Raw genomic sequence first — 20770 nt, 5'->3', positions numbered from 1 at the left:
GCAGAAGTGATGAGCTCTGGGGCACCAGTGTCCAGGAACAAGGGTGGGAGGATGGGGAAGGGCCAAGACCAGGGTGGGAGGACAGGGAATGGGCACGACCAGCATGGAGCAGCATGAAGAGCTCTGGGGAAGACACTTCCCCTGCAAACAACCCCCTCTCCCCCCGCCCTGCTCCCAGCTGGGAGCGCCCGGGTCACCGGGCCATCGCTCCGGAGAAGCGCCTGGGCGGCTGCGATAGACTGGAGGGGACCCACGAACACCTCCAGATAGACCCGTGCTGAGTCACGGCTGGGAGGCCCCACAGTTTCCCCCTCCCCGCCCGCGGGTCCCGGCGCACACCCCATCGCTCCTCCCCGTTTCAAAAAGGAAGGAGAGGGCAAACCCTAGCCCTGCGTGAGGTGCGGGCGCAGCCGAGTTCTTCGAGCCGCCAGCCCTCCGAAAACCTCCCCCGACGGTGCTCTGCATTCGACGGACCAATTCAGCACAGCAGTGAGCAGCCAGCTGTCCCTCCCCAGGCTGCCGGGATGGAGAGTCGGCAGCACAAAGCCGCCAAGGAGCCGGAGATCGAGCTCTTCGTGAAGGTGGGTTCGGGGCGGGCGGTTGCTCGCTGGTGGTTCCCGGCAGGCTCATCCTCACCTGGCTCCAGCTGGGTGCAGACTGAGGAAATTCAGGGGTGTCTTCACGTTTTGGGAGGCTGAAGATGGGTGCCAAGTTTGGGATTGTTCACTGTGAAAGGTGCCCAGAAGAGGGGACCGGGTAGTGGCACGGGAACTGCTCGGTGGGTCACACCCAGCATCCCAGAAGATGCCCTGTTCTTGGGGTGATCGCGTACCCCCGGGGAACAGCGGGGCTGACAGCGGGTGTGACAAATGGGTGGGCACACACAACTCTCTCGAAACCCGGGTAAGAGGAGCCCCAGCCTGGGAACAGCGAGGGAACAGCGAGCAGGAGGGCTGAGAGCTGCCACTTCAGCTTCTCATGCCAGCTGGGGTTGCGAAAGGGAGCAGAGAGAGCCTGGGGAGCACGGGAGTGCCCAAATGTGGGCAGGATGGGGTGGCTTTGCACAGCACCCCGGGGGATTATTCACTGGAAATGTTGTGTTTTTTCCCCCATTAAGCAATTTTCCAAACACTTCCCCTGGAACAGTTTAGCACTCGAGTTTAAAATATCTGCAGTTGACATGCAGGGTGTAGAGAGTGAGGAGCTGGAGCTGGTAACTGCTGTGCCAACAGTGATGCCAGCAGGGCCCGGGACACACTACCAAGTGACAGTGGCCGGGGGAGAATGATGCCTCCCTCCCTGTGCCATCACATTGAGGTGGTGCCCCCACAGCTGCTCAGCTCTGTGACCTTCGCTCCTCTCCTCCTAGAGCAGCTTGGTGACCCAAAGGATGGTGGTGCCTGGCCAGAGGCTTCCCTGAAAATACATGTTGGAAAATTAAGTTAGAAATATGTGTTGGAAAGGATGATCTGGGCTTTGTGGGAGGGGTGTCCCCCATTCTTTTGCCATAGCTGTGGCCATGGTGGTGCTTACCAGGCACTGAGCTTGGCTGAGCCAAATCCAGATAAGCATATTTTCTTGATGAAAGGAAGTTGGGTCTTGGATTCCCTTCTTAGCACCCCTTTTTCCTCAGGCTGTCTGGGGAGAAGAGGTGACTCTGAAGTGCCTGCAATGGCAGCAGCACAGTCAAGGGGGTTTTCAGAGGGAAGGGAAACAGAAAACAAAGCAGCAGTGGCACCAGGACTTCCCCTATGCCTTAATTTAGCACGAAAAAACCCTTCTGTCCCCTCTATTCACAGACAAATTGATGCTGTGTCTCCTCTTGCCACCCAAGACCCAGCCTGACCAAGGTCCCCACTGCAGTGGGCATTGTCCCACGCTACCTGGGCCTGGGACACAGCTGCCACTGTGACCTGCCAAAAGTCAAGGAGGGAGCCAGAGCTCCCTTGGCAAGTGCTGATGTTAACTCAGAGAGGATGAAGAAGGTGCAAAACAGTTCCTGCATTGCCCAAAGGGCTTGCAATGTCTCAACCCGCCGGCATTGTCCCCCTGGCTGGGGGTCTCTCCAGGCTCTGCTCCCTAGCCCCTAGAGGCATTCAGCTGCCCCCCAGATTGCATCCCGACTTTTGGGGTGGCTGTAGGGACTGGGGTCAGGTTCTGCTGGGCACTGAGCTGTGCCCCAAACCTGCAGAGATCCCTCCACCCACCACATTTTTGACTGTTTCACTGAGGGGGAAACCACAGGAACTACTCAGTAACTTTGGGTTTTAATGCCTGCTGCAGCCACAGGAGGCCTCAATTGGGTATAAACCCCTGCCCGTCCCTGGAGGTGCTGTGCCAGAATGCATACCAATACTTTCTAAGTTCCCGTTTCCTTTCTCAGGAGCATCATTTCATGGCAGCTGAGCATAGGAAATACTGGTTAAAAGTAAGTTTTCTTCCTCTGGAAGGGCTGAAAGATGTTGGCATAGTGGAAAAGCAAACCATCACCTCCCTTAGGATGAGTTTGAGGCATTTCTCCTGGAGAAGCTGAGCAGAGAGCCCACAGGTTTCTGAGCACCTGTAGGTGCAGGCTGGTAGCACTTACCAGGCACAGGTCTCAGCATCTGTGAAGGAGCTGGTGTGAGCCATGCTGCTCCTCCCTGCCATGCTGGGGCTCCCACGTGTGCTGTGGACCATGGTTCACGTGCAGCTGAGGAACCAGCTAATTTTCTTAGAGAAGTTGAGTTTCCTGTGAGCCATTTTACCTCTCCTACCATGGCACAACTTCCTTCTCTGCGCAGTGCCTGTGCCAGCTTTCATGCACTGGGGGAACCTGCCCTGTTCTCAAAAGGAGTTTCAGGCCTTTTTGTGAAGGATGTTTTCAGCTACTACAAAGCAAGGAAATGGGCTTCACCCTGCCTGCTGCTGCTTTCCCTTGGGATTGCTGGATGGGCATCATCTGGGTGAGATCCTGATGGAGCTGAGGCAGGTTTTCCAAGCTCTCCCATGTCCCCACTGCTGTTTGATCCCATCCTGGTCACAGAGCAGCCCCCTGAGTGCTGAGACACCATGGCTGTGTCCGTGCAGAGGAGCTGGAAGGGCTGTCTGCACATGGGGGGAGCTTTAGGGGCTGACAGTGGCTCTGTTCCCCACTGATGCTGGGTGGGATGCCAGCATGGGGCTACCTCTGCACAACCCCACCACCCGTGGCCCCTTCTCCATGAGGCCAAGGGCGGCTACTTGGGTGCTTTTCAGCCATCATCAGCCCAGGGAACTCATGTCTGGGTTCATGAAATGCAAACAAACCCAGAGACAGACACTAACAGCACAGGAAAACAAACTGCTTTTTTCCTGGCAAACATGAGCACATTTCCCTTCTCACCGACCTCTCCAGCCAAGTGGACCCTCCCTTCCTCCCCAGCCCTCAGCAGTCACCCTCAGCCTCCTTCCCCTGCGTCCTTCCCCTCTTCCTTCTGGCTTTATCTCACATTTCTGGGAAGGATCTGAGATAGCTCCCTGATGTTTTCCAGGGCAATGGCTGGGGCAGGGATCCTGCACCCGAGCTGGGGTGCTGGGCTAAGAGCCCCATGTGCCTTCCTCCTGAGACCCACTCCATCATCTCCCCATCTCCCCATCTGGGCTGGACCAGCCTGGCCAGTGGATTAAATCCTCGTTTCTCTGTATTCCCGGCAGGCTGGTCTGGATGGAGAAAACATCGGAAACTGCCCCTTCTGCCAGCGCCTCTTCATGGTGCTGTGGCTCAAAGGGGTCAAGTTCAACGTCACCACAGTGGACATGGCCAGGTGAGAGGCACCACAGCCCAGCCCTGTGCCAGCAGCAGGGTGGGACAGGCTGCAGGCTGTGACCACGCTTGTTTTCTGCACTCCAGGAAACCTGAAGAGCTGAAAGACTTAGCACCGGGCACCAACCCGCCCTTCTTGCTGTTCAACAAGGAGCTGAAAACAGACTTCATTAAGATTGAGGAGTTCCTGGAGCAGACCCTGTGTCCACCCATGTAATTTCAAGCTTGTTCCTTCCCCCTTTTGTGGCCATCAGGCAGGCTGCAGTCTTGTGTACTGCTCAGCAGGTTGGGAAACCAAGGCAGGGTGTGAGGAGGTGCCCAAGAGCAGCTCGGGGAGGGGGCTGGCTGCCCAGCCACCCCTCTGGCTGTGCTCTGCAGGGGCAGGGCGTGTGATGCCAGGGGGCTGCATCCCCCCCAGGAGATGGTGGGTGGGGCTGTGAGGGGATGGGGAACAAAGGGAGGAAAAGCAGCAGTCCCTTGGTGTGGGCAGGGCTGGGGGGAGCAGGGACCACCCGGGAGCTTGTGGGTTTGCAGCTGGCTGTGGCAGTTGGTGTCAAGGCAGAAGGGGAATGCGAGATCCCCCCCTTTGTCCCCTCATATCAGTGCTCTCAGCTCAGCTAAAGCCAACGCCTTTGCTCGAATGCAACATTGCAGCTGCCCAAGGGGCTGCCCCCCCGACACAGCCCACGTCTCCCAACCCACCCCACCCCGTGCTCTGCAGCTGTAAGGGTCCCCACTGCCAGCAAAAGTGGAAGCTTCAAAAGCATTCTCCATCTGCTCCTTAAGGTGTTTGCCCTTGCAGCTGCCCTGGGACACATCAGCAAACACAAGCTTGTCCCTGAAGAAGTCACAGGGGCTTCCCCAGACCCCACTGCGGGACAACGTGTGTCCTCCAGCTGGGCTGCAGGCACAGATCTGCTGCCTCCAGCCTCCCCAGACCTTGTAATTTCTGCTTTGTGACTTTCTCCAAGATAACTCAGATCCCGGGGTGGTGGGAGCAGTCACTCAAGTCTCCCACAGCCAGCTGAACATCACCTGCACCCTCCAGCACCAGTCCTAGGCACCATGGCCCAGGAGATAACACAGCTGGGGACCACTGAACCTCTGCCTCCATCCCTGCCCACACTGACATCCCTGCTCTCTAAAGGTACCCACACCTGAGCCCCAAGTACAAGGAGTCCTTTGACGTGGGGAGCGACATCTTTGCCAAGTTCTCAGCGTACATCAAGAACCCACGCAAGGAAGCCAATATCAGTAAGAAGGGTGTGCAGGGGCTGCAGGGCTGTGCCCTGCCACTCTGGGCTGGGGGAGAGATGCTTTTGTCTGTGGGCAAATCCTGGCACCAGGGCTCCTGCTGCCTGCCCCCCTCCCCAAACCTCTCTGGAGGCAGAGCCTGGGTCACTGGGCTGACAGTGTTTTTTTCCCTGCCCATCCAGATCTTGAGAAGGCTTTGCTGAGGGAGTTTCAGCGGCTGGATGTCTATCTGAACACCCCTCTCCCTGAGGAGATCGACCAGGACAGCGTGGAGGACATCACCATCTCCCAGAGGAAATTCCTGGATGGAGACCACCTGACATTGGCTGACTGCAACCTCCTGCCCAAACTGCACATCATCAAGGTAACAGCAGCTTCCCAGCCAGGGTCAGGGCACCCACCCCAAGAGGGAGTGATGGGTGGGGTGATATAGGGATGGGAGCTGGGGGGTTCCTCTGCCAAGCCAGAGACCAGATCTTCTCCATTTCCCAGCCTTGTCCTCCTGCCCTCTCTAGATCGCAGCCAAGAAGTACCGTGACTTCGAGATCCCAGGGGACATGACGGGTGTCTGGCGCTACCTCAACAACGCCTACGCCTGCGATGAGTTCAGCCACACGTGTCCTGCAGATGAGGAGATCGAGCACACCTATGCCAGCGTGGCCAGGAAGATGACCTAGCACCGCTGTGGGACATGCTGGTGGCACGGCCCCAGCCCAGAACCTCCACCTCCACAGCTCTGGCACCCCCAGACCCTGGCAAGGGAGGGACTGGAGGGGGTTTATGGCAGTGCTACCCCCCCGCCTTTCAGAAATCATGCCTTGCTTCACAGCCCCCTGCTCCTCCTCTGCAGGCTGGCAGCAGCCCCCCCCTTGCCGTGGCAGCGCTGATCCCGAGGACTGTCCCTGCGTGGTGTCATCAGTGGCTTCATCCTCACTCCCCAAACACCGATCTCACAGCCTGGGAACATGTGCCATGGGAAAAGCCAAGTGCTCACCTCCTGCAGCAGTGGTGGAACCTGCCCACTCTCCTGGAGCTGCTCCACTGCCAGCCCCCATGCTGAGGAAGGGGCATCCCGGGGAGTCCCAGCACTTCACCAGGGCTGGAGCCTTTTTAATTCACCTGGTCCCCCTTCTGCACAACCTGCCTATGGGTAAATCCCCTCCTCCACCAAGGCATCCAGGTTCTACCTGAAGACCCCAAAAGGCTCCACTCCTAATAGTTATTGCAGTGACAAATTGTTCTCCCTGCTATAGAGCTGTAGCATGGCTAACTCCCCATCAGACATGGGGCCAGGAAGATGATGGGGATGATGCCTGCTGTGAGAGTGCTGGGACCTGCTGTGGGCAGGGAAGGAGGAGTGCAGTGACTTGGGAGGGGCTGAGGACGGGGGAGCTGATGGTCAGGGCATCCCTCCCTCTCTCCCTTGCAGGTGATGCTGCCATGTGCACCATGTCCACCCCATGTCCACCACCCCCTCCCTGGTCCCCACCAGTACTTCAGGTTCCTGACTGGGAGAGGGAGGCATGGGCCAGGGCATCTGTCTGGTTCCCATTCACGGGCCATTTGCAAAGCTCTGTGTCTGCAGGAGATATGTGGGCAGGGTTGCTGCTCCCTGGCTCAGTGTTGAGCCTTCCCATCCAGTGTCACTGATGCAGGAGGAGTCAAAGCCTCCTCTGCACAGCCATGACATCCCATTGTCCCCCATCGAATACCACCAGCCAGTGCACAGGGATTCAGCCAGCCCTCCCCAGCCAGCCCCATGGGCAAAAAATACTGTACAGTGAGCATGGTGAGTTCTGTGGGGAGAGGGGAGCAGCAGACCCCCCCTTCAGCCCTCACTGCCACTTCCCTCTTTGCACTAAAAGATCTGTCCTTGCAAGCCTGCCTCTGAAAGCACCGGGTTTGGGGACTGGTTTTGTTATTAATGGGTTTTGGATTGTGTTTGGTTTTAAACTAAGAGCAGCAATAAACTCTATTTTAATATGCATTGCTTGTGTCCTGTCAGGGCGTGGGCCTGGAGGGTGCTGGAGGGATCTTCCCCAGCATGGAAACCCTCTGGGGATTTAGCACATGATGAGCTCCAGTCCCCAGTCTCTGCCACCCAGCACATCCCCTCCCTGCCACCCACCCCAGCCTTGCACATGCTGAACCAATGAGTTGCCATAAGCCCTGCAGCCCTCCCTGTGCACAAGCTCCAAACACATTACACTGGAGTCTCCAACTTTTGGGGCTTCCAGAGTGTCCACCCACCCGCATCCTGGTGAGCTCCACAGTGACTCCAGCCTCCTCCTGTCCTGCTGGCCCAGCGACAGAGTGGGCAGAGCATGGGTGGGCACAAGGCAGGGCCATGGGGGTGTTGCAGTCCATCTCTGCGTGCCATGGCTGTCTCATAGAGATCTTCCTTGGTTCTGGCAGCCTGCAAAATATTAGAACTTAAGTCCCCCCCTCATTTCAGGAGCCCCTATGTCTCCCCTCATGGTTTTTTGTGCCACGTTTCCCATATGGCAGCTGCAAGAGTCCCATTAGGCCACGCACAGCAGTTTTCCACTTTTTGATACTTTTCGAGGCCAGCAGCTCAGTTCTCCGAGTATTAATAGTAAGAAATACCCTTTTGCATAGCCCTAAACCTGCTATTTCTAACAGAGAGCTGTTTTCATCTGCATTCCTCTCATTGCTTTGATCTGGTAGGGGTAGAAGCTGTGAAGTCCCCCAGCAGCTCGGGGAGCAGCCAGGACTGAGCCACCCATCAGGGTGAGTCAGAGCTGCCGCCAACCCCCGCACCAAACACCTCAGGGCACGGCCCGAGGAGCAGTGGGCAAGCTCCACGCTCCGGGGTGTGATGGGTGGCTGAGGACCCAGCAGAGCATCCTGCTGCAGGGGCTGAGCTGGGGCAGGGTCCTGCCAGCCCTGGCAGGTGCTCTGGAGCTGGGTGCCCCCCGTCCAGGCTCTGCTCTGAGCTGTGCAGGGCACTGGCAGAGCTCCTGGGGCACGCCGGGACCTCACCCCCACAGGGAGCATTGCAGCTCTGAGGTGAAGCAAAAAAAAAAAAAAAAACAAACCACTCTCTCACGTCCACGCCCAAACTTCAGCTGCTCAAATGCCATCTTAAAATGTCAGGAGCCTTTTGCCTTTTTTTTTTTTTTCTGAAACAGAGAAAGACCCTGACAGGGTTAACTCTTGACGGGATTAATTCCTGTAACTTTCCACTGAAGCAGTATGAAGTATTTCCCCGGATCCGAAAATAAATACCTTTGCTGTTTAAAGACTTAAAACTCTGTCTCTAAACAGTTTTGCTGGCCTTTTTGGGCTTCATTTCTCCCCCCGCCTGCCCGAACAGCCCTGTTTCACACAGAACAGGGACATCCCCTGGGCCGGGCTGAGTCCCTGCTGCAGGTGAGGAACTCGCCTGAGGCACTCGGGGGCATCCGGGGCAGAGTTCCCCCTCTCTGCCCTGGCTGAAGCACAGCCTCGGCAACACATCCCAGAGACAACCGCAGGGCAGGGCTCCTCCCGAGGAAATTACCCCAGCGCGGCAGAAGGAATGATAAAAGTACCCAGCGGCTGCTGAAGAGCCCTGACAGCACCACACAAACCAGCTGCGGGTGCAATTTTCTCACAGGGAAACTCCAGGTTTTCCTTAGTGCCCTTCCCAGGTGCTGCTCAGGCAGGAGAGTAACACAGAAAGAACAACCACAGGAACCACTTCTCCATAATAAATTAGTGTTATTTCGAAACCAGCTCCAGTGCACAATCAGTATTTCCAGACAAGTGAAAAAACCCCAAACATAGCCCCTCCACCCCTCCTCGTTCATTAAAGAGATTTACATATGTACATATAAATGTGAGAGCATATACAGAAATTGTCCTTAGAATATATGCTGCACTCACACATATCCCCCTTCTCTGGAAGTGCTCAAGGCCAGGTTGGGTCGGGTCTCGTGGGAGATGGTGTATACGGTCCCTTCCAGCCCAAACCAGTCTGTGATTTTATATACACACATACAGGTGCATAAATAGATACAACTCTGGGGACTTTAGCTTTGGTTCAAGAGCACAAAACCTGCAGAGGGAGGCTCTGAAGATGCTGATCTCAGCCACCTGTGGCAGCCATGCCTGGAGTGTGCTGGTGCTTGCCAGCCCAGGCCCTGCCCCAACCCCATCCCCAGTGAGGCACAGGCAGCTCAGAGCCGCAGCCAGCATGGCCGGGAGCTCCAGGCAGCCCCCCTGGCTCTGCCTGCTGCTGTGATGCCTGCAGCAGCTCCCAGTGTGCCCATGCCTGCTATGGCTCCCTGTCAGCCCATGGACGCAGCTCATAGCCCGAGAAGGCAGCTGCCTGCAGGGTGCTGGGGGGCAGCTGGCAGAGGCTGGGGATGCTCAGTGGTGCTTGCTCCAGGTGGCCCAGCAGCATGGTGCTGTCACCTGGCTGCACGAGGCTGTCACACGGTTGTGGCTCAGTCCCATGGCCGTGCAGGGGCTGGAGGGCATGGACAATCTGCCCTCCATCCTCTTCATTGCTGCCATGCAGCTTCACGGAGCTGAGCGGGACCCAACACCCTGCCAGGCCAAGGGCTTCCTGCGTGTCCTCCTGGATGAAGCTCCTGCCTGGTGCAGGCAGAGGAAGGCAGATGCCTGCTCCCAGGGCTGGGCACTGGCACTTCAAGTAAAGTTGGGGGTGCAGGGAGAGCCCCACCTGGGATGTTCTATAGTCCCTGTCACCTGTGCAGCTGTCTTTGCCTGGTCCCACTGGCTGCTCCAGCACATCATCTCCATCTGCCTCCCCATTCTTCTCCAGCTGCAATGAGAGCTGGGAACCTAAGGCATGGCCCGCCTGGCCATGGGTACAGCATGGGTTACTTCCCTTGTGACAGCCTGGCCCAAACCCATTGGCACAGTAGCCACTTGCATCCTGGTGAAGGCTTCCTCCAAGAAGCAGCTGGACTGTTGGTGCTGGCTCCTCAGCTGCAGGTGGCCTGCAGGATGTGGACACGGATGGCAGGAACAGGGACAGTGAGTCTTCCTGGAGCTCAAGGGTGGGCACCTGCCTGGTGACACTCAGCTCCTGGTTCAGGAGAGCCTGCTGGGAAACAGGCAACCGGCAGTCAGCTCCCACAGCTGGTGGGCTGTGCTGTCATAGATGGACATGCAGTCAAGCAAAAGCCACCACCTAAAACAGGAGGCACCAAGGCTGTGCTTGCAGGCTACACACTGCCCAAGACCCTGTCCTGTGTGATCCACGGCTGGTGGGTGCATCCCACCAGCATCACTCACAAGCGTTTTTGGGAGGTGTGTCTCCGAGGAGCTGGGGAAGACGTGCAGCTGGATGAAGCAGAGCCCAGCCAGGATCAGCAGTGGGAAGATGACACTCAGCAGGACGATGAACCAGGGAAAGCCTGCCAGGAGGTCACAAAAGGCTGAGAGGTGGAAGGACCCCAGCCAACATCGCCCCAGCTTGCCTCCCCAGAGCCCCCACTGCAGGCTGGGATGTTCACAGTAGAAATGTTGGGCAAGCCCAATGTGGATTGTGAGAGCATCTCCCCAAGGAAATTCCCCGCAGGGTGTTAAGGGGAAGTGCCACAAGCAGAAGCCAAGAGTTCTCACCTGTGGGGTCTGGTGGAGTCACCATGCACTGCTCGGCCTCCCGGCTCTGCCTGGCCATGTCCACAGCCACTGTCCGGATGCAGTAGTGGGTGCTGGTCTTCAAGGGCCCCACAGTGCACTGTGCCCCCTCCCCACTCCACTTGCAGGACACCTAGAAGCAAAGGGGTTGTGTGGCCAGAGAGGCTGGAGCTGGGGTTTGTGCACTGCTCCACTCCCCCATGCAGCCTCAGCACCCCACCTGCCCAGGGGTGTGGGGCATAAACACTCCCTCCTGGCCCCTCAGCACCAGGTTCTTCACCCCAAGAAGTGTCAAGGTCCCAGAGCATCTTGTTAAATCATCAAATCTCTTTAAATCAGTAATCTGCTGCATGCTTTCATCTGAATACAAATTGTTACAGGATTTTCTTATTCACACAGGCTAGAAGAGTAAAGAGATCTGCCAGCCCAGCATCAGGAGTGCAAAGCACCTCACACCACCTGGCACTGCTGCTCCAGGAGAGCCTTTGAGAGTCTGGTGAACTCTGAGCCATGCCCAGCCCACCACTTACCTCCTGGACCAGCACCTCCCCTTCGTGCAGGTGCAGCCGGTACCACAGCTTCCGCAGCACTCGGTCAACTCTCCTGTAAGTGCCAGCTCTGCTTCGGTAGGGAGTGAGTGGGGTGATGATATTTACACTGAGGATTTGGCCCTGGAGCAGCCAGGACAATGTGGGAGGGCCCACGACTGCTGTAGAGAGGAGGGAAAAAAAAAAAAAAAAAAACACAGGAAGAAAATGAAGCTCTTCTTCCCCCAGCCCTTCCTTCTCCAGAAGCTTTGCCCCCAGCCCTTGCGTCTATTTGGGGCTCCTAGCACTTTTCTTAAAGTATCTTCATATGATTTCCCACTGTATCCCACCAGACGTCTCCAAGCATGTCTATCCCCATTGCCCCCCAGGAAGAGCAGGAGCCCATCTGAAGAAGCTCCCTGGTCCTTACTGTCTCTGTAGGGCTGCAGCTCGCTGGAACTGGCCCACTCAGACAGCTCGCCTCTGGCCACTGCTCTCACCCTTGCCCAGTAGATATCATAGATGTTGCCAAAATGCAGCTCACAAGCCCAGGAGGAGCTGGTGCTGTTTCCCCAGCAGGCATGTGCTTTGATCCAGTGAGAGGTTCTGCCCCGGGAGAAAACAGAGAAATTTCTTCCTTTTGGCACCTTCCTACATCTACAGCAGCCCAGTGCTGGGGGGACGAGCCCCCTCTGCCCCCTCCTCCTGCCCTGCTCACCTTCTCCTCCACTCCACCTGGTACGTGGCACCACTCGGTGCATCAGGGCCAGGCTCCCACCTCAGGTGGACATGGAAGTTTTGTGCCTCCAGCCTCACATCCCGCGGAGGCAACAGGTTTCCTGGGAAGGGGGGGAAGGAAAGGGGCTCTGCTGGTCACCCCTTGGCCGTGCTGCATGGGTCTCCCTGCTTTGCCGAGACATTGTGGGGCCTCCCCCTCACCGTACCATCCCTAGATTCAGTCCCCGGGAGGCAAACACTGACTCCCTGCCAGGGCTGTGCTCAGCATCCGCATTCTACCAAGCTCTCACGCACCGTGGAGCACCCGGGAACGGCACCGACACCGCCCTTGGGGGCTTCTTTCCCATCTCACCTTGAAGGCCGCTTGGTCTCCTCCTCCCTGCAGACACCTCCTCGGGAGGAGTTACCCCCACGCTTCCCCTCCAGCGCAGCCACCCCCGGACTTACCCCGGAGCAGGGTGCAGCCGGCCAGGGCGAGGAGCAGGCTGAAGGCAGGGCTCATCCCGCCGTGCCCCCGCCATCTGCCCCAGCCCTGCGCTGCCGTCCTGGGACCCGCCTGCCGGACCGGTTCTGCCACCGCAAACACGAACGGCAGCGGGGACCTGGAAGGAGAGGAAGTATTTTTTTTTCCCACAAAGCTGTTGCCAGTGGCAGCCGCTGCAGGCACCCCTGCACAGGGAGGCTGTGTCCAGCCGTGACATTGGGACCCCCTGCTGCCCCCAGGAGTGGGGAGGTGACAGCGGGGCAGGTGCCCTCCGGGATGCGGTGGCCCATGGAGACAGCAGAGAGGTGCCACGTACCGCTGAGACTTTCCTCTGCACCTACCTCCAGCTGGGTCTCCCTGCCCTACAGGCAGCGAGGTGTCACCGTGTCACCAGGACAAGCCTGCACCAACTCAGACCGGCACAGGTCGGGGTACGGCTGCCTCCACACCTGGGGTGTCCTAAGAAGGGACCTGGGGCCGTGTAAGCCGTGGCAAGGCCACAACCCAGCACAGCTCAGAGGGACTCTGAGCCAGTATCACAGTGTCACCTCCACACATCTTCCTTCCTTTCTCCCTCCAAACCCTGGCCAGCAGCTCCTTACCTCAGCCTTGACCCACCGCTTGGCTACCAGGGAACCTTTTCCCTGTTCCTGCTGACTGTGGAGGTAACCTTCTCTCTGGGGAAGAGAGGTGCAAGGGATGTGAGGCCAACACTGACCTCCTGGTCGTGGGATTGCTTCCTGTAGCAAAGAGGGTGACCCAGAGCCACCTCCTGAGGTGGACAGGTGTGACCACATCCCTGTCTGGACTGGGCATCCCTAGGGCTGGTTCAGTCCTACTGTTGCCTCTTGCTCTTCCTGTCTCTGCATTAACATTACTAATGCAGCTGCCTTGGCAGGTCTGTATAACCTGCTTTCCTTAGGTTTTCTGTTCCTTTGCAAGCATTCAGAAGTGGAAACAAGCAGAGACAGGCACCTGCAAACCACGGGCTCCAAGTTCCGAGGTGAAACCTCTGCGATGCCAGAGCCAAGTGCAGGCTGTGGGTTTTAGGGCATCTTCCCGTCCTGACACCAGCACGAGCCCTCCTGGCTCTGCCACCAGCCAGGCAAAGCAGGCAGGAGATTCTCCCTGGAGGGAAAAGGGTCCCCAGGACTCTTTCCAGACTCCTAGAGGTGCAGAGCAGCAAGTTGACTCCCTGGGGTACCCTAGGACCACCTGCCTTGTTCAGAGGGGAAAACCGACAAGCCCTCCTGTTTGTGGTCTCTCAAAAAGCAGTTTAGCAGCCACCCTGGCAGCAATCAAACACCCTTCTCCTCTGCATCCCCTGCGGCCACACCACCCCAGAGCCTCCAGGTCCCCCCTACCTTAGTCCTCGCAGCTGCTCATCCAGCCCCACAGCACCAGGAACTGCCTGGAGCCACCACAGCAGCACTGGCTGAGCTCACCATGCCCCACCAGTCACTACCAGCAGCTAAGCAGCCCCTCAGCCTCACAGAGCCTTCTCTGGAAGCATCGCCGGGGCTGTCCCGCTCCCAGGCTCCCTGCAGCTGGGGAGAGCCCCGTCCTCTGTGCCACCACACTGGGAGCTGACTGGAGATGCTGACGGCACAGCTTAGGTGCGTTTTTTTGAGGCCAGCATTATTTTATCTTCTTCCTCATTTCGGGTGCCTCCAGACACCCTTGTCGGCTCAGCAGTGCCCTCTGTCAGTGAGCAGCGAGATGCCAGCCCCAGCATCACGGATGTTCCCCACCTCACCACCCGTGTATCACCCACAGGATAGTCAGCAGCACAGGGATCAGGCAGGGACCAGGGGAAACACGTGGCAGGACAGGCAGAGGCCAGGACATCCCCCCAGACGCAATTTCCCCCTGGCCAACATTGGCACTACGGCCCTGGCACCCGTTCCCTGCACATCCCATGGCTGAGGGAACATCTCCCTGCAGCCAGAGAGGCATCAGCTGTCAGCAACAGGGACAATCAGCCGGCAGCAAAATGGATGGATTTTAATGCCTCCCTCACCAAGAACACCTCATGCCTGCCCCAGGACAGGCAGCTGCCTACACTTATGGCTGCACCCACTTGGGAGGGGGGTGCAGGGGCTGCTGACCACCAGGTTGGGTGGGTCACCCCTGGTAAAAAGGGGACGACCCAGGCAGGAGATGCTTCAGCAGTCTCAGTACACAGTGGAGGGCCTGAGGAGCTCTCCAAGCTCCTGCTCTCCTGCTGAGCCCAGCACCACCCACCCCAGGGCACCCCAATGGCAGGATGAGCCATGGATGCCACCAACACCCTCTGCCCCTCTCCCTTTTTGGTCAGGAGGTGGGGAGGACCCTGTGCGGTGTCCCCAGGTACCCTTCCCGACTCTTCCCGACCTTCCCCAGCCTCTTCAGAGCAGCAGGTGTGGCAGAGCAGCAGCCATCCCTGTGCCCAGGACAAGATGGGTGTGCTTGCTGTGGGCAGGATGCAGCCTGCAGGGCCACAGGGAAGGCAGGCCTGGCCCCTGGCTGGTGCTGCCAAGGGGAGATGACTCCAGCAGCAACATCCTGGCTTGCCCAGGGGCTGGAGGCACTGCCGCTGGCTGCCAGGCTGGGGGCAGAAGCAGCAGACAGTGCCAGGAGGGCATCGGGCATCAGCACCTGCCACTGCCTCACAGGGCACCACCATCCCTGTCCCGCAGGGCCGGGGGCACAGGCTAAATCTTGCCAGGTAAGACCCATCCTCCAAAGGCCTTTTCCAAGTAGCGGGCCACTGCCAGAGTCAGGTGGTCGTTGTAGGAGGCTGCGATCAGCTGGATGCCCAGGGGCAAACCCTCAGAGCTCAGGCCCAGTGGGCACTGTGTCACCGGCAGCCCCAGCACATTGAAGATGGCTGTAAGAGAGGAGGAGGTGGCATCAGAGCAAGTGCAGCCGTGGGGACACATCCCCACCCAGCTGTCCCACTCCAGAGACATTGCTGGCATCCAGGGGCCCAAGCTGCAGGAAAGCCATGTTGAGAGCCCCAGACTGTACCCCAGAGGATACAGTAGACCTCAAGGGCCTTCCAAACCCCAGGGACAGCTGTAGCTACCCCAGAATGTCCCTCAGGGACAGGGTGACACCACCACCTCCAGGATCAGTCGTGCCCATCAAACCTGCCCTACTGTGGGCAGCAGGTACAAACACGGCCAGTTTTAAAGCAGGACCCTAATCCTCACTCTGTATCCTAGAGTGCTCCATATCATACCCCTCTGTGCTGCAAAGCCCACTGACAAAGCACCCTGGCTCCCAGGGTGAAGGCATCCCTGAGACACTCCCTCACTCCCCTGAGACCCCCACCTGTACCCCAGCAGGAGTCAGAGCTGCTCACCTGTGTAGGCAAAGTTGAAGGGCATGCATATGGGGGAATTGTGCCTGGGGGCTACAGTGGGGTGTGAAGGGTAGAGAAGCACTCCATCTGGCCCCAGCAGTGCCTCCAGCTCCTCCTGCAGGCTCTTCCCCATGCTCACCAGCTTGGCATTCCCACCAGGATTGAGCTTCATCACCTTCTCCGTCAGCCCCAGGGCTGCAGGGAAAGGGCACAGACAGGGACAGAAGATGGGGTGCCAGGTTAAGCATGATTGAAAACACAACCCCCTGCTCATTGTGGTACCCCCAAGTCCTCCTCCCCATCAGCACATCACCCCAGCTTTGACAAGGGAAAGGCTTTTAGCTTGCCTATCCCTTCAAGGAGATCTTCCAGCCAGTGGGATCAAGCAGAGTTTGGGAAGCAGCCTCAGGTGCTCATTAGACAGCAACACTAATTAGGGTTCTCTGGTATCTGCTGCTAGGAAACGAGATCTGTGCAGAGCCCTGGCTGGCTCCTTCTGAGCCCCAGCAGCCCTGGCAGGACTCACACCAGGAGCACACCCTGCCTGCAGCTCCCACGCTCTGCACCTCTCCAATCCATTAACCAGGATCCAGCCAACTCCCCCTTGAACGTTTTCCTTGAAGGCACCGAGTCTCATTACCAACATCACCCTGAAGCTGCTCCATGCAGGCTCCCAAGTCCCTTGATGGGCACTATTTTAATTTAACAACTCACCCCACCGCCACCCCTGCATGCCCCAGTGCTCCCCCCAGCCTTACCAATAGCTGGGAGAGTGTGGGAAGACATCCCCACAAGCCACTTGAGCAGCTCCCAGAGTGGCCACACCGGCTTCCCGTGATCCCCCAGCAGGTCTGTGAACAGCTGTGCCTCCTGCAACAGACACACTCCAAGTAATGTCTTCTCCTGGTGGCATTTAGTGCTGTCATACAGCTCTGTGATTAGGAAAAGGGAGGCAGAGGGGAGAGGGGGGTGTAAAGGCCTCCCTCTACAGGTGGCCTTTATTTTTCACCACTGCCTGTGTGGTGGAATACAGGAGCTGTAACACTCTTTACAATTTATTTTTGCTACCATTCATGCACAGAGCATAGCACAGTGGTGACCACTCAAGGACAAAACAACACAGGCAGGCCTGCTGCTGGGAAGCTGCTAATCCACTGCCCCGGTCCTGGCACCCTCACGGGCACAGATCCCACCCCATGGAGTCAGGAGAGGCAGGATGGAGGATGCTGCCTGCCCAGCTGGTTTAACAACTCAAACAAAAAAAGTCAATGTGCTAAAATGGCCTCTCCCTCCCTAAACTGTGTTGACCCTCTGCTGGGAGCCACATTGTCTTCTCTTGTGAAAACGAGGGAGAAGAGGCTGTGCAGCTTTGGGAGAGATGAATGGGGGACTGTGGGGACAAGCAGAACAGAGGAAGCCCCTGGGCAGGTCTGAGGAGCCCTACAGTTCTCCATGGCTGGCCCCAAACTCACGGCTATGGCAGCTCAGTCTGACACACCTGCCCATCACTGTCCTTGGATGACATCATGGCTGACCAGATCTGGAAAGAATACTTCATCTTGTGGATGGCCACGTGCTGAACCTGGACCCCCAGCTCGCTTTCAAGGTACTCCACCACCTGAGGGGAAGAGCAAGAAAGGTTTTTTTTCTGCAGAGAACGAAGAGCAAGAAAGGGTTTTTTTCTGCAGAGGACAAGAGAGAGCCCAGAAACAGCTTCTCTCTGCTGCCACACAGAGGGTCCCCGAAATGATGCCCTGAGCAGTGGGAGCTCCTTCATCCTTTCCCCAGGTTTAACCTCAGGGCTCACTCCAGTGAGAGCCAGCCTCCCCTTCCTTCCTACCTTCTTTTGGGCCTGCAAGATCTCCTTGTCCACAGGTGACACAAAAATGGACCCGCCATCATGATCCATGCAGTGAAATTTTATTTTCTCCAGTGACACCTTTTCATTCAGTTTCAGCCTGGGAAAGGAACAGTGCTTTGCTCACAACTATGTCCCTGGCTCATTGGCTGCCAGAGCTGCTTGCACACCCTTATGACACTCTGTTCTACCCAGGAGGAGAGTCTCTGAAGACACAAGACAGCTGCTGCCCACAACCCATCCAGCTGCTTGCCTGCTCTGCCAGTCCCAGCTAGCTCTGGGTATTTGCTGCTGTTGGGGAAATTATCTCTCCAGATGCACCTTGTAACTACTGGCACAGGTAATGTCCAAGGTTGGGATTGCACCACAGAGCCATGGAGAAAAAAAAAAAAAAAGCAGAGAGAACAACTGTTTGTGGGTGACAGCAAGAACCCAGCCCTGCCCACTTTGCCCCCTGGGTACAGGCATGTCAATGGCTGGTTGGGAGCAGAGGCCTGGGAAGAGACTGAGTGGGGCCATGGGACAGGATGGAAAAATCATCATCCAGCAACAGGAAAAAGCACAAGTAAAGCTCAGAGGAAAGGAAAACTCCAGGGACAGGCTGTGCTGGAGCAGCTCAGGTCCCCAGCACCATGGGTGGGAAGGACAGAGCTGGCTGTGAGTCCTGCTGGAGGCAGGGTGCAGGAAGAAAACCAGGAACAAGCAACCTGAGTGGAGCAGCCTTGTTGTGTACACCCGATGGGACTGCAGCCGGAAAGGAGCCAAGACCAAGTCAGCAGCTTGAAGGAGTGGAAGGGACTTACTTGTCGACCCCAGGGCCAGCCATGACCCTCAGCACGGGCTCCAGGTCCTCTGCATAGCGGCACATGGGCCCCGTGCACAGGAAGTTGGTCCTCACCCCTCGAGCGTTGGGGAACTGCCCCTCATTGGGCACCACCCCTGCAGGCACAGCGAGAGAGACGGGTGACACCCTGACACCCTGACAGCACCGGGAGACACGGGGGAAGAGCACTGAGGCTGGGACACCAGCTGCCTAGAAACAGCCTGGCAGCAGATCCAGACCTCAGGAAACCAGCCCACGCTGAGGATGCAATCCCGGGCAGGAACCTCCCGCCTCCGCCAGGCTCAGCTGCAGGCTTGTCCCGTGCAAGAAGTTGCCTGTCCCCTCGCAGCCATCCCACCGGAGACAAGCCCAGCAGCATCTCAAACAGGTTCCTCCCACACCCCACGTTCCACCTCCTGGCCCCACGCCTGCCTTACCCGTGGTGGGTTTATGGCCAAAGACGCCGTTGAAGAAGGCCGGCATCCGGATGCTGCCGCCGATGTCGGAGCCCACGCCGATGACGGAGCAGGCAGCAGCCAGGACACTGCCCTCCCCACCTGTGAGGGGGGAAGCACAGCACAGACCCACAAGATTGCAAGTCATCCAGCAAAGCAGGAGCATTTCACAGCAACCACTTCCCCTGGCTCATAGGTGGGGTGCAAGCAGCCCCAGCTTTAGTCACATCTGGGGGACAGCTGGGAAGGGTCAGCCAAAGGGATTGTCCTGCTGAAGTGCCACACCAGCACTGCTGCTTGAACACAGAGTGAGCTTTGGTGATACTGGCTGTAACAGCATCCAGGACCTGCAAAGCACTAGCACCTCCAAAGAGTCCATGGAGCTGCCCCTGTGAGCTCTGCAGTAGCTCAGCAACAACCTGAAGCAGGGCACAGAGGACTTGGGAACGCTCTCCTTGCTGCTCTTTAAACCGCTGCCTGTGCAGAACCACGCTGAGGCTCACCTGAGCTGCCACCCGCAATCCTCTGCAGGTCATAGGGGTTGTTGGTCCGGCCGTAGACCCTGTTGCTGGACTCATACCACATGCACAGCTCGCTGCAGTTGGTCACCCCCAGCGGGATGGCACCAGCCTGCTTCAGCCGGGACACCACTGCCGCATCCGAGGTGGCCACCACGTTGCGGCGGTTCACCAAGCCAGAGGTGTTGGGCATCCCTGGGGCACCGGGGTGGAGAGATGGAGGGAGGTGTCAGGGCCAGCACGGGTGGCGCATGGCGATTCACGGGCTACAAGTCTGAAGAGGAGCAAACCCACCATGCAGGGCGAAGGCCTCCTTGACGGTGATGGGCACCCCCAGCAAGGGGAACTTCTCCTCCAGGTACTCATCGCCGGGGCTCTCTGCGAGCAGCTTATCGACCTGTTGGGCTTCCTGCAGGGCCTCCTCGAACCTGCGCGGTACCGACCGAGACAGCTGTGGGGATTGCCTCCAGCCCGGGGGAGCGGGCAGGGAGCGGGGGTCGGGGGAGCTGCGACCCCTCCCCCCCCTCAGCTCTTTGCTTCTGCCCCCTGCCAAACCGCTGCCCCCCCGGTCAGGACGCAGCCGCGATGCCGCCGTGCGCCCCGCCCGCCGCTCACCTGTCCTTCACCACGGCGTTGATGAGGGGGTTCACCTCCCGGATCCGCTCCACGTACGCCTCCACCACCTCCCTGCACGTCACCTGCAGCGGGGAGGACGCGACCCTCGGTTACCGACCCTGCCGCCCCGCACCCGCTGCCCCCTCTCTCTCTCTCTCTCCCTCCCCTTCCCCCCCCGTGCCCGGTGGTCGCACCTTCCCCGCGCGCAGCCGGGCCGCGAGCCGCCTGGCGGGCAGCAGGAGGAGCGCGCGGCGCGGCGCGGGGACAGCGCGCGGGGCTGCGGGGGTCGCGAGCGCCAGGAGCGCCAGGCAGGCGCGAGACAGCACCCGCAGCACCAGCGCCACGAACCGCTCCGCGCGCGACAGCGCCATGGCCCGCTCTGACCCGCACCGCCCACGGAAGTGACGACAGAGCGCGCGCCTCTCGCGTTGCCGTAGCAACCGCCCCGCCGCCCGCCGCCGTGTGTTGTCGTCCGAGGGGCGGGCGGGGAGGTGCGGGGGTTCCCCCAAACCGGCGCTTTCGGTCGGTGACTACGGGAGATGCAAGAGCACCGGATAATCCCCAACCGCCGAGACAAAAACAGTCACAGCAGTCACTGATAATGCGGAAGAACATCGCGCGTTTTGAGGCCAGTATGTAAGCAACACTCGAGCTGGCCTTCTGCCGCCTCTTCGTAACCACTTACGTGGCAATTAAATTGTCAGCGACAAGCAAGGGAGACGAAGGGATAAATTCCTTGTGAGAATCTTCTA

The 20770-nt window shown here is 58.4% G+C and overlaps 3 protein-coding genes across 14 annotated transcripts; 1 reads left to right on the top strand and 2 right to left on the bottom strand.

The window, feature by feature from the left end:
- Window positions 1-93: 93 nt before the first annotated feature.
- Window positions 94-7025, top strand: LOC139802568 (chloride intracellular channel protein 2-like). Of its 2 annotated transcripts, none has more exons than XM_071757849.1 (6): window positions 94-581; window positions 3676-3785; window positions 3872-3997; window positions 4932-5038; window positions 5221-5402; window positions 5531-7025. In XM_071757849.1, the coding sequence occupies exons 1-6, from the start codon at window positions 525-527 to the stop codon at window positions 5597-5599; spliced, it is 651 nt and encodes a 216-aa protein (XP_071613950.1). In that variant the 5' UTR covers window positions 94-524; the 3' UTR covers window positions 5600-7025. The 2 variants fall into 2 exon arrangements, with proteins under 2 accessions (XP_071613950.1, XP_071613949.1); XM_071757848.1 differs by having other exon boundaries at window positions 96-581; window positions 5554-7025.
- Window positions 7026-8741: 1716 nt separating this feature from the next.
- Window positions 8742-14272, bottom strand: LOC139802566 (interleukin-20 receptor subunit alpha-like). 11 transcript variants are annotated; one of them, XM_071757838.1, is made up of 8 exons: window positions 12745-14272; window positions 12367-12521; window positions 11900-12020; window positions 11612-11787; window positions 11185-11363; window positions 10637-10787; window positions 10307-10428; window positions 8742-10115 (listed from the first exon to the last, which is right to left on the bottom strand). In XM_071757838.1, exons 2-8 carry the CDS (start codon window positions 12419-12421, stop codon window positions 9318-9320), a joined length of 1602 nt encoding a protein of 533 aa, XP_071613939.1. In that variant the 5' UTR covers window positions 12422-12521; window positions 12745-14272; the 3' UTR covers window positions 8742-9317. The 11 variants fall into 11 exon arrangements, with proteins under 11 accessions (XP_071613939.1, XP_071613940.1, XP_071613941.1 ...); XM_071757839.1 differs by having other exon boundaries at window positions 13768-14272; XM_071757840.1 differs by having other exon boundaries at window positions 8742-10112; window positions 12367-14272.
- Window positions 14273-14391: 119 nt separating this feature from the next.
- FAAH2 (fatty acid amide hydrolase 2) lies at window positions 14392-20659 on the bottom strand. The gene is made up of 11 exons (XM_071757847.1): window positions 20213-20659; window positions 20019-20101; window positions 19698-19831; window positions 19389-19598; window positions 18868-18987; window positions 18411-18546; window positions 17590-17707; window positions 17248-17367; window positions 16508-16619; window positions 15750-15944; window positions 14392-15272 (listed from the first exon to the last, which is right to left on the bottom strand). Exons 1-11 carry the CDS (start codon window positions 20387-20389, stop codon window positions 15097-15099), a joined length of 1581 nt encoding a protein of 526 aa, XP_071613948.1. The 5' UTR covers window positions 20390-20659; the 3' UTR covers window positions 14392-15096.
- Between the last annotated feature and the right edge of the window lie 111 nt (window positions 20660-20770).

This window comes from Heliangelus exortis, chromosome 14 (assembly GCF_036169615.1).
Source record: "Heliangelus exortis chromosome 14, bHelExo1.hap1, whole genome shotgun sequence".
Lineage (NCBI taxonomy): Eukaryota > Metazoa > Chordata > Aves > Apodiformes > Trochilidae > Heliangelus > Heliangelus exortis.
This window is presented reverse-complemented; position numbering and strand designations above follow the sequence as displayed.